At 41.0% G+C, this 13,692-nt stretch overlaps 1 protein-coding gene across 1 annotated transcript in view; it reads left to right on the forward strand.

Annotated features, from left to right (window-relative positions):
• Positions 1 to 13,692, forward strand: part of FH (fumarate hydratase) — a 45,591-nt gene that overhangs the window by 6,047 nt on the left and 25,852 nt on the right. The window contains exons 2-4 of the mRNA XM_084621804.1: positions 4,595 to 4,729; positions 11,902 to 12,012; positions 13,221 to 13,397. Coding sequence (XP_084477930.1) covers positions 4,595 to 4,729; positions 11,902 to 12,012; positions 13,221 to 13,397 — 423 coding nt within the window. The remainder of the gene's footprint in view (positions 1 to 4,594; positions 4,730 to 11,901; positions 12,013 to 13,220; positions 13,398 to 13,692) is intronic.

The raw sequence follows: 13,692 nt of genomic DNA on the forward strand, positions 1-13,692 counted from the left end.
CTATATGTTTTGCTCAAACATGAGAATTCAAGAATAGTCCAGAAGGAAGACAGGCCGTGCTTAAAAAAGAAGTATGAAATAAAAAAAAAAAAAGACCAACCTGAAGATCCTGCATGTTCAGACGTGTTCCTTTCATCATCTTCGACGCAGCTTCCTCCTGAGAAGGAATACTTCTCATGATGTTGTTTCATTCAGGCAATTGGGCTTTGCATTTCTTTGTTGCGCTGTTTGTATTTTGCACTCATGCCTGTTTTACCCACTGGAAGAGGAACTTCATTAAAATATTCCCAAACTGGGTCTCTCTTATGGCCTGCTGCGATTATAGATTTTCCCTTCTAGTGAGAGAATGCTATGGTAGATCTCAAATCAATGAAGGCTACACTCAGAAAGACCTCAAGACTTCTGGAATATGCTGCTGAAACAGTTTCACTTTTGTTTCTACTGCCTGTCCTTCCCTTCTCACATTTATCTCCAGACTTCTCCTTGTCCAGATCTATTCCACCCCCAACAATCTTCTGTTCATTGAACTTTTTGAAACTTTGCACTTTTAGAGAGGTAAGGGATTCACTTTGTGTACACAGATTAGATAGAAAGATTAACCTAAATAATCTATACAGAAGCCCCTGGAACCCCATAAGGTAGGGTCCCTAATCCATGTACTATTGGAACTCATTTACAAAACTTTTCTTAAACATGACATGAATATATTGCCTCATACTATAGAATTAGAATTTATATCCCCTATTCCATGATGAGATATCTTTGAGCTACTGTATAATGTATCTTAATTTAAACTATTTTTAGATCGGTTTTTTCCTCAAAAAGCATTTTATCAAAAAAATCTGATTTAAGTGAAAAAAATTCTCCTTTTTTTAAATCAATTGTTTTTATCCACCCTGCTTAGATCAATGTGATTAGGGTGACGCAGATGTCTGTGTAGACACTGTGTTTCTTACATCTCCTGTGGTCTAGGATCCCTGTGTGGGGTGGGAAGGGGCTACAGCTGTCAGTGCCTCACAATGCCCCACACAGTTAAGGTGGCATAGTGTGAACATGAACCACTGCAGTAATTACTGTGGTGCCTGTACGTTGACCTAACTTCAATCAACTTAATTTTGTAGATCAGACAAGGCCTAAATCAGCAAGCAGAAAAGCTTGTTTTAAATAATGGATTTTAATCTTGTTTTATGTTTGCACTTTTTAGTTATTTTTCTTAAAGGAATTAAGACACTTTTAGATAAGTAATTATATAGCTTCACACGTGTATTCAGATTCTTAATTTTTATATTTGTATTATCTTAGAAAATGCTGAATGATTCATTTCTTATTTACTAGATTATTTTTCTTGTGATTTGTGTAAAGCTGCATTTGGATGGAAATTGGAAATCAATTAAGAATACACAAACAGTATTCAAAAAAATGCGTTGGTAGTTAACTAAAACTACCTTAAATGTGCTGGATGTATAAACACTTATTCTTATCAAAACATGTCTTACATTTAAAATTAACTGATTTATTAAACATATGAAGTATTAACGTAGTCAGTTGATTTTTTTTTTTCCCTGTGCATCGTGTCCTTCAGGATTTTAGAAGTCGTAGATCACGTTCTTTCACACCTCATTTTTATTCATAGATTGGAAGAGGAAAGCAGTTTTTCTGCTTTTTCAACTCCCCATCAGTTTCTCAATTTTGAATGAACTAGTAATTGAACTAAACTAGCTGAATAAACAGAAATGAAGAGAGTATTCTGTCTTTACCTGCAGAGGAGGCTATTTGCTGTCAAAAGCTGGTTTAGCATTTCAGCAAACTCTGGTTTTACATGCTTAGCCAGTGACTTCCACCAGTTTGTTGATTTGATATTCTTTAATACTTGACAGCAAATGTACTGCTTGAATATTTTTATTTAATTGATTTTAATATAGTAAGTTTAAACCTTAATATATGTGGGTCATAATTTCAAATTTAGTTTCAAATAGGTTTATTTTTAATAACATATTTAATTTATTTAAATAAATAAAAATAGCATTTCTAATTTTTTTAAAAGTTACCGAATCTACTCATTCATAAGCCGAATATTTTTGGTAAAAAAGTGACGCATCAAAGAGCGGGGGTCAGCTTATAAACGGGTCTACATCAAAATTTGATGATTTTAAACTCTATGAAATCATTGAATTGAATATCTAATACATTGTCATTTTGTTTACCTGGAGCACCTGCAGGCGGCTCCATGTCTGCAGACGCTCCATGTAAACAAAACATCCTGACCTGCCAGCAGCTTACCCTGACGGGCCGGGAGCCAAAGTTTGCCAACCGCTGAAATATAGGGTCGGTTTATGAAAGGGTCATACAGTTTTTATTATTTTTATCTATCCATCTTGGGGGGTCGGCTTATAAACGAACGGGCTAATGAACGAGTATATACGGTAATTAATTTTTATCCATCCTGAAACAAATCACCCCAGCCATGCTTTTGTTATACCCTAACACAGAAGGCTGTTTGGCTCCCTTATGCCACTGAAGAACTGTCAGAAAAGATATAGTTGGGAGTGGGATCAGGACCTGAAGTTCTAAATAGTAGCATGCAGAGGGATAAACTAAATACTGAATGAATGAAATATATATAAATATGTTTTATACACCATGTGTATGTAGCCTGTGAAATTCACTGAGACAGGTTGCAGTCACACAGTGGACTTCTTAAAAACATTTACATTGCTTTAGGTGATACCATTTGTAGTTATACAAACATTAGGTTAATCCAGATTAACTCAGGAAGAAATTCTGTACCCCACCTCTTACAGATTTGCATAAATGAGTGTGCAAAATGGGGCGTTTTGCCTGTCTGAAGCATCTGCTGGATATATGGGGTACTGACTTGATAGACCAATAGTCTGGTTATGATGATACTTATATTTTGGAACACATGATAAAATTAGTCTTTGAATTGTTGAAGGCTGTTTGTCAAAAATGATAGAGTTAAACACTGGATGACACTTAAGTCAACTTGCTCCTTCAGTTATGATTTCATAAAAAACATATTTTTGTTTGTGAAATGTGCATCTGATCTCAGTGATGGTTCATAGGTCAGTGGCCTGTTGGTTGTGGTCAGTCTTAGTTGTTAATTTTAACTTTCCCCATTGTTGACACTAGAACTTTGCAAGTTTTGAGAAATAGGTTCTGCCCCAGTGGAACTTGCAGTTCTTTATTTATCTAAAAGGTCATTTAGTTTAAATGACTTTACATCTTTGAGTATATCTGTTTCTGGTGACTAGCTGTTGGTATAGTGGTGGTTTCAGTATTAGATCTATATTCATTTCCATCAATTTTCTCGTGGGGATAAAGTTTCAAATTTGGCTGCTTCAATTAGGTGCCCAAATAGCATACCTGGGTATTTATGGAACTAAATACCAGTTAGAGATACTTCAGAGCTGAATTGAATATGCATGCCTGGCATGTGTATCAATACAGAGGATGAGTTTGGTCACTGTCCAAGTGAAGCGTTGGCTGTAGTAAGACTAAATATAGAAAATGTTCAGCAGATGATAGATCAAGCATGTATGTAAATGATCTAGGCAACTAGAGTAAGATAAAGAAAACAGAGGAACTAGTTTGTACATAAAGTAAGAAGCATGAGTCTTCTTTTACATTTTCCTCAATAAAGGATTCCTTTTTCTCCTCTATGGCCAAAGAAGAAGTCAGGCATTATTGATTGAAGAGGATGGATGGTGCTTCCTTCAGAGAACATTACTGCTGTTCCTAGCTGAACCAAAGGAGTCAAATTGTGCCCTGCTTTACCTGGTGGAACCCCATATGGTTTTGGTCATCTCCCCAAAATTGAACGTTTAAAAAAAAAAAAAACTTTAACTCTTCAATATACAAATAGGTCAGCTAAAATGTATTTGCTCCTGGCTACATAAAATATTGTAACAGAAGCATATTATATGCATTGAATGTTGTATGAAAACTTCGTTATGGACATTTTCCTCTTACTGTACAACTATTATTGTTAACAATAATAACATGCCTGTCTTAGGGCTTCAATAAAAATGGACCCTCTTGTCCCAGAGCAATCCTATTTTTTAGTCTGAGTTTTCTCTAAATACATGTCACATACACAGAGATCTGGATTTTGTACTTTTGTACTTTCTGCTTTTTTTAATTGAAGCCAACAAGACAGGTGATTATGCTTTGTGAGGTGAATTGGTAATTTGTTGACAAGAAGCAGATGTGTTCTTGGCTGAAAGAAACTGGATGCTTCATAAGGATGAATTATTCCATACAAAAGGCAGAAGAGGACTTGTCTCTCTCAAACCACTTACTACTGGTTGACAATGATCCAATATGGAATTATGGGATTAACCATATTAACACTTGTGACTCTTCTCTAGTGCAGTAAAGAGTGCTTCAAAACAAGAAAAATGTTAATAAAATTGCCTCCCAGTGGTTTCCATGTTAAAAAATATTTCATGGCCATCTGTGTGTGTCTGTAGCATTTCCCCCCACCCCCATTTATGGGGTTACCTTGTTTCGTTTTACTAGGTATTTATTTTCTTTCTAAATAAATTTGCTTACCTGTATGTTTTTCCCTCCTCAGGCCAGTCAAGACTCTTTTAGAATAGAATATGATACCTTTGGTGAACTAAAGGTCCCAAATGACAAGTATTACGGTGCCCAGACTGTGAGATCTACAATGAACTTTAAGATAGGTGGTGTTAGCGAGAGGATGCCAGTAAGTAACTTGAATCTACATTGTTTTTTATTTTTTACAGTATAAACTCATTTAAACATAAGAATAAGTCTGTTTTCCTTATAGTCTTGTTAGGAACAAGTTAGGAATACAAGGTTAACAGTACCTTTCAGTTATGATTGGAAGGCTCAATCCTCATGTCAAGGTCTTGTTAGTCTTTGAGTGTTTGTGCATGTCTGTTCCACTGTAGGTGTGTGCACTCCTCATGCTCGGGTGTTAGAGATGTTTTCCCCTCAATGGTACTGGTCAGGATGGCTCAAGTTCCCCCACTGCTGCTGTCATAAATATAAAGGGAAGGGTAAACACCTTTAAAATCCTTCCTGGCCAGAGGCAAAACCCTTTCACCTGTAAAGGGTTAAGAAGCTACAATAACCTGGCTGGCACCTGACCAAAATGACCAATGAGGAGACAAGATACTTTCAAAGCTGGAGGCGGGGGGAGAAACAAAGGCGCTCTCTGTGTTGATGCTTTTGCTGGGAACAGAAAGGAATGGAACTTAGTAAGTAATCTAGCTAGATATGCATTAGATTCTGTTCGTTTAGATGGCTGAGAAAATAAGCTGTGCTGAATGGAATGGATATTCCTGTTTTTGTGTCTTTGTAACTTAAGGTTTTGCCTAGAGGGATTCTCTGTTTTGAATCTAATTACCCTGTAAGGTATTTACCATCCTGATTTTACAAAGGTGATTCTTTTACTTCTATTAAAATTCTTCTTTTAAGAACCTGATTGCTTTTTCATTGTTTTTAAGATCCAAGGGTTTGGGTCTGTGTTCACCTATGCAAATTGGTGAGAATTTTTATCAAACCTTCCCCAGGAAAGGGGGTGTAGGTTTTGGGGGGAAAGACGTTTCCAAGCGGGCTCTTTCCCGGTTATGTATCTGTTAGATGTTTGGTGGTGGCAGCAATAAAGTCCAAAGGAAAAAGGAAAATAGTTTGTACCTTGGGGAAGTTTTAACCTAAGCTGGTAAAAATAAGCTTAGGAGGTTTTCGTGCAGGTCCCCACATCTGTACCCTAGAGTTCAGGGTGGGGAAGGAACCTTGACAGCTGCACACCACTGTATGCTGGTATAAGAAGGCAGAGCCACCACTGAGCCCAGTCACTTCCTTCTTACTGCCAGTAAGGATTGTCTGAGAGATCTCAGACTTGTTAACTCAAGTGCTTCCCTCACTTGTTGTAAATAGTTGCAGTTAATTATTGTAAGTTGTTCAAGAGTTTCTCAAGTATGTTAGTGTTAGGTTTCTGTTTTTGTGTTTTTTGGGACTGTTTTGTTTCTTTCAGTACTAGGCTCCATACTGAAATGATGCCTCACTTCCCAGGCTTTAAGTCTTGCAGCACATATTCAAAGCCCATGCCAGTCAATAAACCTCGTCCTGAAGCACCTGAAGTGCTTCGGTGAAGCCCACGTTAGTGACAAGTGTCATTTTCAAGGGCTTCAAACCCCATTTGAAAAAGGCTAGAGCAGCGAGGTTTAAGTGCTTGCTTATGGAAGCAGTTCTTGGTCTCCTAGCCGAGTCACCTCATGGGAGGAGCATCCCAAGTATTTTAGCGTCGGTATGGAGTGCTCCAGCAGATGTATTTTTGTCTCGTTGATACTGATTCCCAGTACCGAAGAAGAAACCCAGACATTCCTTGGGCTCAGGGTCTTGTTCATCAACCTTGGTACTGAAGCTAGAGGCAGGTGTGTGGCAGAGAGCCACACCAGAAGCCTCGCCTCATAAGAGGGGTTTGCTGCCTCCAGAGCCTGTGCCACGTCCATCAAGGCTGTCCTCTGAGAGACATTTAAGGAGCCAACAGTCAATGCCGTTCCCATCTACTCCAGAGGCATATGCTTCCGCAAGAGACTTGCCTAGCCTCTCGGTACCAGTTTCATCAGCACTGGAAATCATCCAACCAGTTCCTGCTCCTGTGGCTCACCCCTTACCGCACTGAGAGCCCCTGGTACCACTATCTAGATTTCCTCTCAAATCAGTTTTGTCTAGAGGGAATACTGCCATCCCTGGGTTCAGGATACCCCGCTCCAGTATTGTCTGCATCAGATCCTCCATTATCGGAAGCCTCTGACTCCTTGTTCACGGACTTGGAAGTGTGGGCACTTACCCTCCTTCAAGGTCTGGGCTCCCTGGAGTGTCCTAGGACCTCACGTCACCATCTTGACAATCACGGGGAGGTCATTGTACACAACGGCACTGGGAACATAATTCACAGATACCTGACACTGAGTTGGGTACCAGGCGCCGTGAGCTTCCGGTACTTCACAGCCAACCAGGTCCTTCTGAGTAGCTTTTCCACTATAGATTATGGAGTTGCCACCAGTTGCTGGTTGCATCCTTGTCTTTGCACCAGACAAAGCTATTGATTCAGTGAGAGATTCATCTCCTCTGGAAGACCCCAGGGCCCTCCAAGACTTCCTGAAAAGAGTGGCCTTGGTGCTTGGCATCCAGGCAGAAGAGGTACGTGAGAGTTCTCACAAGTTGGTGGACATCCTAGTGTCTGGCACCCCAGTTAAGGTTTCTCTGTCAATCAATGAGGCAATAATGAAGCTGGTCAAGACTCTTTGGCAGACCCCTTCTTCCTTGGCTCCCACAGTAAAATGAGCCGAGAGAGAAGATACTTCCTTCCCTCCTAAGGGGTCTGAATATTTTTACACTTGCCCTTCTTCAGCTTTTCTTGTAATGACAGCCACCAATGGGTGGGAAACGCAGGGACAACAAGCCTTCATGCCTAAGAGTAAGGACTCAAAAAGGCCTGACTTGCTTTGCCGCAAACTTCATTCCTCAGGGGGCCTGCAGCTAAGGATTGCATACCAGCATGCACTCCTGAGTTGATACATACATGCTCTGGGAGAACATTGCTAATTTCAAGGACAAATTACGAGAGGATTTCAAGCAAGAGCTCTCAGTAATGTTGGAGGAGGGTAAACTGGTCACCTGCACTGCCTTCCAGGACAGTCTGAATAGTGCAGGTTCGGTGGCTCAAACCATGGCATCATTGCTGTGAAGAGATGTTCATGGTTACAGTCTTCCGGACTACTAGCTGAAGTCCAACAGACCATATAGGACGTTCCTTTTGAAGGTCCTACTCTGTTCTCCGAGAAAAATGACGACAGGCTTCACAGCCTTAAAGATTGCAGGGCAACATTCAAATCCATTGGAATCTACAGTCCAGCAACGAAAAAGTATTTTTATCAAGAACCCTTTCAACCCCTTAGCTTTGCTCCTTGTTCCCAAATCCACCTAAGAAAAAGGGAAGGAGTTATAGAAGGCACCCTCCACTACCCTCCTGTTAAGTATCAATAAGTTCATCCCATCCAGCTGCCTCTTTCAAGCAGGCATTTTTATGGGGTTACATACCAGCGTCATCACTTCCATCTACTCCCCATTTTTTATTTACCAGTTGCTTGTCCCACTTCCTAAGTGCCTGGACCTACATAACATCAGTCCCAGTGGGTCTGCATATTAACCCCCCATAGTGGAACAGCGGTATGCCATCCAATTTCCTTTAGCCTTTCTTCCCCACACCTTCTCCACACTCCTCTTCAGGGTCCACTCTCACAAGATTACTCTTCAGTGGGAGGTCCAATCTCTTCTTCAGACAGGGCCCATACAGTAATTACCGTTGGGCTTCAGGGGAGAAAGCTTCTATTCCCATTATTTCTGGATTCCCAAGTCAAAAGGAGGTCTCAAGCCCTTATTAGATCTAAGAGAGTTGAATAAATTCCTGAAGAAAATAAAATTCCTCATGGTTAACCTAGCATCAATTATCTCTTCCCTGAAACAAGGAGACTAGCATGCCGTCCTCGACTTGAGGGATGCTTGCTTCCACATCACAATATGAAAGTTTCCCAGGTTCCTGGCAAACGGTCAACACTATCAGTTCACTGTACTTCCGTTCGGTCTGGCAGCAGTTCCACAATTATTCACATAGTGCATGGTGGTGGTAGCAGCTCACCTTCCAAAATTAGGTGTCCATGTGTAAGATTCGTTTAGCAGAATCTCAGATCCTGTCCAGCATATCCACTGCTCTATCCACAGTCAATGCTCTGGATTTCCTAGTGAATCAAGAAAAATCAATACTGAGGCCTGTACGGACAATAGAATTAATTGGAGTCGAGGACTGCTCTATGAAGTCTAGGGCTTTTTTGCCACAAACCAGATTCAAAACCATTTGAGATCTACTACTTTCCCATTCACAATAGTGAGAAAATGCCTCAGGCTGTTAGGTCACGTGGCAGCACATACCTATATAGTGCAATATACCAGACTGTGACTTGGGATGCTGCAAACATGGCTTGCATCAGTATATGCCCCAAATTGTCACCACTTTGTTCAGGTGGTTCGAGTGGTTCGAAGCTAGCACTGTTGTCTCTGGATGAGTGGACAGACTCTCTAAAAGTTTGCATGGTAATTTCCTTTCTTCCCACACTACCAAAGCCCTAGTTATGGATGCATCATCTCTAGCTTAGGGGGCTCACACTGGGTCCCCGAAGACTCAGGGTCTTTGGTCATCTCAAGACCTAGAGGCTCACATAAATGTCAGGGAGTTAAGAGAAATATGTTTAGCCTGATCATCTTCCTTCCCCAGGTAGCCCGGGCCGGGGGAGGGGGGACGGAATTATTGACTGACACATCTTGTCGACCATGTTTTACATAAATAGGCAAGGAGGGGCATGGTCACCAACTCTTCTAGGAGGCATTTTGCCTTTGGGACTTCTATGTAACCATTCAGTTCACCTCAAAGCTGCTTACCTCCTAGGGAAACAAAACACACAGGAAGATCAGCTGAGCAGGTCCTTCACCAATCAACACAAGTGGTCATTATGCCCATATGTAGCCAGATCCATCTTCCAATTCTGGGGATTCCCCAGGTGAACTGTAAAGGAGTCCCCTGAGGTTTGTGTCCCAGACAATGGAAGAAGCAAATCATACCCAGTTACTTGCACTGGGTGGTTCCAGCAAAGGCCCTATTTTCTTCTTGCAGGGGGCCCCTACCCCTTCAGGCCTTCTTAAGTCTCTCCCTGGGAGTTCGCTGCACTCCCTGTAGGGTTGGGGTGAAGATCTCCTGGAGTGGAGTTCCCCCCATGGTTTGAGGAGTTATGCCAGCAGTCTGCTGCTTGGCGATCCTGCTCCTTCCTCATCAGATGACTGCAGTTTTCTCCCCTTTAAATGCCTCCAGCCTATCATATGTGATTGACAAAGCCAGAAGGACAGGGCATATTTACCAAGCTATCTATTTGTCCACCTTTTTTTCCAAAACCTGATCACCATAAGCATGAAGAAAGGCTTCATTTGTTGGACGTGAGAAGAGAATTAGTTTTTTACCTAGAGCATAGTAAATCGTTCTGTACTTCTACCCAGCTTTTTGTTGCAGAATTAAGGGCAATCCTGTTTCCTCTGGAGAATCTCCTCCTAGATCTCTTCCTGCATCCGTTTTTTGCAACCAATTGACTAACATGACCCCGCTATCTAGAGTACTTGCGCATTCTGATAGAGCACAAGCAGCTTTTGCAGCTTTCCTGGCTCAAGTACCAATTGTCGACATTTGTAAAGGAGCAACTTGGTCTTCAATTCACATCTTCGCTTTCATTACACCATTACCTGTCAGTCTAGAGACTATGCCAGTTTCAGATGGGTGTTTTACAGTCGCTGTTCAGGTAGACTCTTAACACCCCTCCGTAGCTGTTTATGGAGCGTCACAGTGGAATTGACATGTGCAATCACAAGAAGAAGAAAAGATTACCTACCTTCCTGTAAATTGTTCTTCAAGATGTGTTGCACGTGTTCATTCCACAACCCTCCCTCCTTCCCCTCTCTGTTGGAGCACATCCAGTATGAAGGAACTGAAGGGGGTTGGAGGTGGCTCTATGCTCTTATCCCAGCTTCCAGTGGTGTGCATCAACAGGGGGCGCTTGAGCCATTCCGACAGGTACCACTGAGGGGAAAATATCGCCAACATCTGTGCATAAGGAATACACACACCTACAGTGGAATGGACGTGCAACATATCTTGAAGAACAACAGTAATGGAAAGATAGATAATGGTTTCTTTCATGGAGTGAACTGTTAAATCATTGAGCCTGCCCATAAAGAAATTACTGAAAAGCTATGTAAAACTTTTTTTAGTGATTTTTATTGTGGTACTTACCTCTAAGGATTTTTTAATAGCAAGTTTGAATAGAAGACTGGTTTTAGTTTTGCTCCAAATTTGTTTTATGGATTCTAAGCTTTATATAAGGCAGCGGTTCTCAAACTGTGGGTTGGAACTCCAAAGTGGGTCGTGACCCCCTTTGAATGGGGTCGCCAGGGCTGGTTTAGACTTGTTGGGGTCCGGGGCTGAAGCCTGAGCCCCGTTGCTCAGGGCCGAAGCCAAAGCCTGAGGGCTTCAGTCCTGGGCGGCAGATCTCAGGTTGCAGAACCCCTGAGTAGGGGCTGAAGCACTTGAGCTTCAGCTTTGATCCCCCTGCCCAGAGTGGTGGGGCTCAGGCTTTGCCCACTCCCCCAGGGCAGTGGGGCTTGGGCGGGCTCAAGCTTTGGTTCCCACTCCTGAGGTCATGAAGTAATTTTTGTTGTCAGAAGCGGGTCATGGTGCAATGAAGTTTGAGAACCTCTGATATAAGGTAAACAGAATTATGCATAGTACCATTTACCTTTATTAAATAGCTGGTCACTAAATAAAATGAAGTTCTTGTCCTCACTGGTTTTGAAGATTTCCTTCATACTATAAATCAATGTAGGTTGCCTCATTTTTTCTGTAACTGGACAAATTGAAACAATGTAGTGCTAGGGTACCACACTTTTTCAGGTATATACTTGCATATACTTTGAAGTGAAACCTGTAATAAGACCCATCTCCAAGAAGGCAACTGATTCTCTCTTTCTGATCTGTAGGTATGAGTGTCACTTCAAGACACACTATATATCAAAACAGACTTTAAGTACAAAGGGAAAAAAATTGCAAAGTACTTCTTTACAATTTTTTTCTGCACTGCTTGGTCAGATTTCATTTCAGTGCATGTTAGCCATACAGCATATGTTGTCCTGTGGACTGCCTGATTGCCTCCTTGCTAGATTTAGCTTTGGGAGTTATACAAACGTTGTGACTTCCTGTATTTTCTATACCTAAAATGTTCACATCTTTAAACATATTTGAAATTTCAGGTTCAAGTTATAAGAGCTTTTGGCATCTTGAAACGAGCAGCTGCTGAAGTAAATCAGGATTATGGTCTTGATCCGAAGATTGCGAATGCCATTATAAAGGCAGCAGATGAGGTAGGAGGAAAGTGTTCAAAACATCAGGCCTATACATCAAATTATTTCAGTGTAAAATAGCTTTCCATAGGAACAGATGATTCTGAAAAAATGCATGGATTCCAAAGCCAGAAGGGACCACCGAGATAATCTAGCTTGACCTCCTCAATAACACAGGCCTCAGACATTCCCCAAAATAATTCCAATAATTCCCCAAAACTATCAGGTCTTGATTTTCAAATTGCCAGTGATGAAGAATCCACTATGACCCTTGGTAAATTGTTCCAGTGGTTATTTACCCTCACAGTTAAAAATGTGTGCCTTATTTCCAGTCTGAATTTGTCTAGCTTCAACTTTTAACCATTGGATAATGTTTTACCTTTGTCTGGTAATCTGAAGAGCCCATTATCAAATATTTGTTCTGCTTGTATGCACTTATAGACTGTAATCACCCTTAACCTTCTCTTTGTTAAGCTAAATAGATTAAGCTCCTTTAAAGCCTGTTTTCTAATCCTTTAATCATTCTTGTGGATCTACTTTGAACCTTCTCCGATTTATCAACATCTTTCGCTTCCAGAATTGATATGGTAAAGCATCAGTATTGGCAAAGGGTTTTCTTCACAGGATTTGTGAAGCCACCTGTCTGACAGAAAGGAGAAGCTTTAGCTAGCAAGTGACACGTGATACCAGGCTACTGATGTTGGGACTAATGTTCATAGTATGCCTGATTCTTTCCCTCTGTAGAGCCATATCACTAGGCCTTGAGGTTTCAGTGGAAGCAAGCAGCACAGGATCACTTGTGTTGGATCTGGATGACTGCTTTTCTGGCCTGATGCCAGTATAGAGAACTAGAAACTGGCTTCCAAATGCCTCCTATCCAAATTATATGCTCAACCTGGAATGTGCGAGCCCATGTAGAGGGACTGTACACCCATGAAACTTGATCTCTAGAAACAGCTGCATATCAGTATTTTGGAGATGATGATCCTGAACATGCTCAGCACCACTTGTGTCCCAGGGGTGTGTTCAGTTCAAATGGGCAGTCAGGCCCCCAAGAGTGAATCAATCCTGTGATAAATCTTCTCACTAATTTCTGAATTGGGTAGTAGCTGATCAGATTATCCTTCAGTGGGGGATGCCTGGTTTGCCTCTAATCTTAACAAGCATCTGGGGGAAGGAAGCTCTGGTTGTATTGTTATAGAAATTAACACATTCTTATTTTTCTATAGGTGTCTGAAGGTAAATTAAATGATCACTTTCCTTTGGTGGTGTGGCAAACTGGATCTGGAACACAGACCAACATGAATGTAAACGAAGTCATAAGCAATAGAGCCATTGAAATAATGGGAGGTAAACTAGGAAGCAAGGATCCAGTGCATCCTAATGATCATGTTAATAAAAGCCAGGTCATTATACACGTTTTCAAATATTTTGGGGGGTTGTTTTGCCAAAAGTAACCCTTTCAAGTTGTGGTTCTTAGTATAAAAATCCCAAAATTCTTCTGAGGTTACTATTTATTTTTATTTTTGTGTATTTGATACACACATGGCTTGTTCGGGTCTGAAGTTTTAGACCCATTCTTTGAAGCTTTTATTGAATTAAGTGGTGGATTAGCTGGATGTTAAATTACTGCTTGTTTGTACTTATAAAAACAGAATCCCTGTTCTGTGCATTTTGTTTTTTCCTTGTATCCTCTTTACT

This window comes from Lepidochelys olivacea (assembly GCF_965140295.1).
Source record: "Lepidochelys olivacea isolate rLepOli2 genome assembly, chromosome: 2".
NCBI classification, from domain to species: Eukaryota; Metazoa; Chordata; order Testudines; family Cheloniidae; genus Lepidochelys; species Lepidochelys olivacea.